This window comes from Crocuta crocuta, unplaced genomic scaffold (assembly GCF_008692635.1).
Source record: "Crocuta crocuta isolate KB4526 unplaced genomic scaffold, BGI_CrCroc_1.0 scaffold303, whole genome shotgun sequence".
NCBI lineage: Eukaryota > Metazoa > Chordata > Mammalia > Carnivora > Hyaenidae > Crocuta > Crocuta crocuta.
In genome coordinates this window covers 2,728,516-2,733,795 of record NW_027528276.1, presented here as the reverse complement: position 1 = coordinate 2,733,795, position 5,280 = coordinate 2,728,516, and the positions used below count along the sequence as shown (strand labels likewise).

Sequence of the window (5,280 nt, the reverse complement as noted above, 5' to 3'; positions counted from 1 at the left end):
TTTCCCCTGCCTATAAAATCATGGATTGGACTCCAACGATTCTCCCAGCTCTGCATCTTATAATTTCAGGGGAGTGGGGGGTGGTGGGGTGGGAAGTGGAATGCGAGAGGAGGGGAAGGGGGTTTTCAGCTTTAGTCACCACCAGGGCTCCACCTCCTGGGGGCGCCTTGGCTCTGAGCTTCCCACATCTTTGTTCTCCTCCCCAGTGGGAGGAGATCAGCGGCGTGGACGAGCACGACCGTCCGATCCGCACATACCAGGTGTGCAACGTGCTGGAGCCCAACCAGGACAACTGGTTGCAAACTGGCTGGATCAGCCGTGGCCGCGGGCAGCGCATCTTCGTGGAGCTGCAGTTCACACTGCGCGACTGCAGCAGCATCCCGGGCGCCGCGGGCACCTGCAAGGAGACTTTCAACGTCTACTACCTGGAGACAGAGGCTGACCTGGGCCGCGGTCGTTCCCGCCCAGGTGGCAGCCGGCCCCGCAAGATCGATACAATCGCTGCAGATGAAAGCTTCACGCAGGGCGACCTGGGCGAGCGCAAGATGAAGCTGAACACAGAGGTGCGCGAGATCGGTCCGCTCAGCCGGCGGGGTTTCCACCTGGCCTTTCAGGACGTGGGCGCATGCGTCGCGCTGGTGTCTGTGCGCGTCTACTACAAGCAGTGCCGCGCCACGGTGAGGGGCCTGGCGGCATTCCCAGCCACCGCAGCTGAGAGTGCCTTCTCCACGCTGGTGGAGGTGACGGGGACGTGCGTGGCGCACTCAGAAGGGGAGCCCGGCAGCCCCCCGCGCATGCACTGTGGCGCTGACGGTGAGTGGCTGGTGCCCGTGGGCCGCTGCAGCTGCAGTGCGGGATTCCAGGAACGCGGTGACATCTGTGAAGGTATTCAGCGGACGAGGGGGTGTGGCGTGGGAGTGTAGCACCGCAGGTGGCAACTGGGAGAGAGTGTGTCAAACAGGCAGGAGGAGGAGGAGGAGTCCTGACCTTCTGTGGAGCTTTCCAGTGGGTCCAGCCAGGACCACTGAATGCAGTTACTAGGAGGTGAATTTGACTCCATGTAAGGGGGCATTAGGAGCTCATATTTCAGGCACTGTCATAAACACCCCACAAAGGGTGTCTCATTTATTCTTGGCAATAAAGCAAGTCACCAGTATCCCTATTCCACAGATGAGGAAATGGAGGCTCAGAGAGATTAACACCTCACTTGCAAAGTTAGTAAATGGGGAACCAGGGTTTGAACGAGATTTGCCCATGCTGCCTCCCTTATGCATAAAGAAGGACAATACAGCAGCCCAACTCTACTGGCTATGGACTAGGGGAATTGGTTACATAATACTGAGCTCCCTGTCACTGATGATATGCAAGTCAGAGGCTGGCAGGGGGATTCTTGAGCTGGGGAGGAAGATTGGGAGGTTGTACTAGATGACTACTAAGATGCCACCCAACTCTCTGAACTATGAGTCAATGTGCTCCTGAGGGAGACCCTTCATGTGGGGGCTCTGTTGGGTTCTCAGGTCTGTGTGGGCACCGGGACCAGACCTCTCCTTTTCTCCCCTTTCTGTGGCTCTGAGGACTGAGGGTAAGGTATAGATGTGTGCCCTTAGTGTAGAAAGATCAAGTGATGCTTCTGCTAAGCCATGTCCTTTTCTGGGTACCAGGACAACAGAAACGATTCAGGCATAATCTCAACTCTTCAGAAGCCCTATAGATGAAAAACATAAAAATTTTAAAATCACAACAAGGCGCTATGTGATCTAATGGAGGGATTAATATAGTAGTGGGAAGACAGAAGAGGAAATGACTAAACGTAATCTCACTCCTCTGTTCAATTGTCCATTCAGTATGAATTGAGAACTTACCAAATGCATTTAGGGAGGGTTTATTATATATATTCAGATGAGTGTCACCATCACTTTCCCAATGGGAATTTATGGATTAGTAAGGGACTTGGGGGTATGAGCCTTCCTGAACTCTCTAAGTAGGGTTAGGATCCACTTCTGGTCTCCAGCACCCATTACAACCTCTACTTCTCGCTTAAAAAAAATTCAGGACAGTTGACTGCAATCTCTATTTCTGCACTCACCCTATGGTATGCAGTGATCTACTTATGTGTGTTTCCACCACTGGGCTAGGAACTGACCTCAGGCAATGGTTGTATCACATCTTAGCAGTCCCAGTATCCATAACAGGATACGGTAAGTGCCCAATGGAAATATATTGAGTGAAGGAGTGGTTACCATAGGGTGTGACACATATCAACAGAGAGCTGAGGAAGCCTGGAGAAGGGAGAACCCGATTCTAAGTGTGGAGAGAGACAATGAGAAAGCCTTTCTTCCAGGCAGCTAAAAGCATTCTGACTTAAGAGATTGTCTGCTGAAGCATGGAGGCAGGAGGGAATGGAGCATGATTGGGGCAGGGGGCAGAGGGCATTTGCGGGTGTGAGGGGTGATGGGGCTGGAGAGGGGCAGGGACAAATCATGAAGGCCCTTGAACTTTAGGATAAAGAGCTTAGACTATATGTTGTCGATCAATGGGAGGCTTTGAAGCAGGGATCCGACATGTTCAGTTTGGTATTTTCAAAAGATCACTCAAGCTGTAATTACAAAGAAAGAATTGAGGAAGGAAGGATTAAAGGGCAGATAAGGAGGAAGATGGGACAACAATCCAGGAGAAAGAGCGAGAAGTCTGAACTAAGGCAGTAGCAGAGGTCATTGGGAGGTGAGGATGGATGTGATCATAAGACAGCCTCCACAGCATTTGGTGACCATGCGACGCAGCAGGAAAGGAGTCCTTTTTGACTCCTACACTTCTCGAGGATTAGATGGACAGGGGATCATTAGCTGGGGTAGAGAACACAAGACACTGATGGACACCGAATTTATGATGCCTGTGGTGCATCAAGTGGAGGTAGCTAGAAAGTGAGTCTGGAGCTCAGCAATAGAGAGATGATACTTGAAGATGTGGCTGTGGTTGGGACAGACCAAGGTGAGGTAAGAAGCAAGAAGGGCCAATGATGAAGTCTCACAGAACAGCGGTATTTAAGGACATAAGGGGGAGTCGAAGAATCAAAGCCCATAGAAAAGGACCTTGAGGGAGAATCAGAGGCTGGGAGAGATCTAGGAGAGTGTTATTTCACGGCAGCCAAGGGAGGTAGAGGGATCCAGGAGGGAACAGCTTACGGTGTCGGTGAACAGTCAGGTAAGGTGAGGAGGTTTGGACAACGTCCGCTTGGTGGCCCTGGCAAAAGCAGTTTCTGTTGAGTAATGCCAGTAGGCTGCGGAGTGAAGGAAGATGAGGAGCTAGAGTCAGGGAATGTACACAACTCTCTGGAAGGCTGGATTTGAAAGCGGAGGAGAGGGGGGAGTTATCCTGAGGGAGACATTGGGTTGAGAGAAGATTTTGACTGTAGATAGGAGCCTTGTTTATTTATATGCTGAGGAAAGGAGCCAATGGGGCACCAAGCAGGGGGTGGTGGGAGTGGTCTGCCCCCAGGGGGATGTATTTTATCACTGATGTGGTTTAGAATTGCTGACACTTGTTGCTGACTAAGATCAGGCCTTGTTTTCATCAGTTTTATTATTTTTTAATACTCTGGACATGATGCCCTTCCTGCCTGTACCCTAAGTGGGCCCCTTTTACTACTCCATTCCTTTGTTCTGTCAATGGGAAGAAGCAGTAGAGAAGGAGCAATATAAGAAGAATTAGGAACCATATGACTGATGGAAGATAGTCTAGGAGGAGGAGAAGGAGGCAGGACCCAGAGTGAAGGAGGAGGGGCTGGAGGCCTCCAACAGGAAGCGGCTCATCCCCTCCTCTAGGCCTAGAAGGAAGGGGGAGAGGGAAGATGAGTATAGATGGAGGTTTGTGGGTTTGATGGCCAGACATTGAGGGAATTACCATCTGACAGCCTCTCTTCTCCCTGTGAAGTGGGAGGAGGGCATCTGTACCAGGGGACAGTAGGGTCCTGTTCTCTTTTACTTACTCTATCTCTAGATCCTAGCACCAGAGCACCTGAGTCATAGTAGATGCTAAAAAATAAATCATCCAATGAATGGCTCTGGAGGTGGGGGTTTGGATACACACCGTGGGCAATCACACACACACACACACACACACACACACACACACTCAGGAACCCAGTCTGGAATCCAGTCAGGAGCCCACTTCTGACTTAAACTGAGACCAGACAAAGCCACATGTAGTGGTGTCAGCTCTGCCTTGGGGAGTGGGGAGCTGGGGAGGAAGCCAGGGAGAGCTTCACATGGGAGGTCATTTTTTTATTCTGTTTCTTCTCTTTTTTATTTTTCCGTTTATTTTTATTTTTATTTCGTAAGGGAGGTATTATTTTGAACTGGGTTCTGGAGAAACACAGGAATTTGCCGGGGGAGAAGGGGTGTGAAACATTTTAGGACAAGAGCCAGAGGTGCGACAGGAAGAGTTCAGTATGGCAAGGGTGGGGTGGTCGGGACTGGGGAGGCAGGTTTTAAGAAGGGAAGTGAGATGGTCACGTTTGTGTTCACAAAGTGGAGACCTTCCGGGGCCTTCTACAGCTAAGTACAGAGCCTTCTCTAAAGGTAGACAGATGTGGAGGGGATAGAACAAAGATCTTCTCTCTCTCTCTTTTGTTTCTCTCTTTTATTTACCCTGCCCCAGTCACTAGGGTTTCAGGGGGGTGGGAGGGATCAGGGTGTAAAACCTGCATCTTCCAATCTCTGCAGGAGTGCCCTGGAGCAGGGGGGCCCAAGCAGATATGCTCTCTAAGGCTCCCCAGGGCACACAGAGACCCTGTGATGGGGTGGCATGAGAGGGGGTTACAGACAGAGAGGCTTGTCTGGACCCAACATGGGGAAGCCCCTTCTCACTGCTGGTGCTGGTCAGCAGAGGCAGCCTCAGAAGAAGGTGGGCTCCCCATTTCTGAGTGAAGACTGTGGCTACCACTAGGAGGGGTACTGAAGGACGCAGCCAGCGGGGGTTGAACTGGGTGATCTCTGACATTTGGCTCTGACCTTGAGGAAGAGAGGGAGGGACCCGCAGTCAAGAGGCTCTCAAGAGTCTGCCCCTCCACACAGACCTCTTCTAAACACAGCCCGTCAAAGCAGAGCTAACCACTGCGGTCTCTGATGGGACACACGTCTCTGGGACAGCAGATGTCCCCAAATACGCAGAGAAAGGAAGCCTCTGCTACTTTTCCCTACTGCTGGGAGACCCTCTAAGACAGGTCTCCGCTCTGACTTCACAACAGAGGTTGGCAGGCCATGGTTATTGTCCCCACTTGAC

At 51.4% G+C, this 5,280-nt stretch overlaps 1 protein-coding gene across 1 annotated transcript in view; it reads left to right on the top strand.

Annotated features, from left to right (window-relative positions):
* Window positions 1-923, top strand: part of LOC144222614 (ephrin type-A receptor 10-like) — a 3,960-nt gene extending 3,037 nt beyond the window's left edge. Inside the window, exon 3 of the mRNA XM_077753141.1 lies at window positions 207-923. Coding sequence (XP_077609267.1) covers window positions 207-923 — 717 coding nt within the window. The remainder of the gene's footprint in view (window positions 1-206) is intronic.
* Window positions 924-5,280: the final 4,357 nt, after the last annotated feature.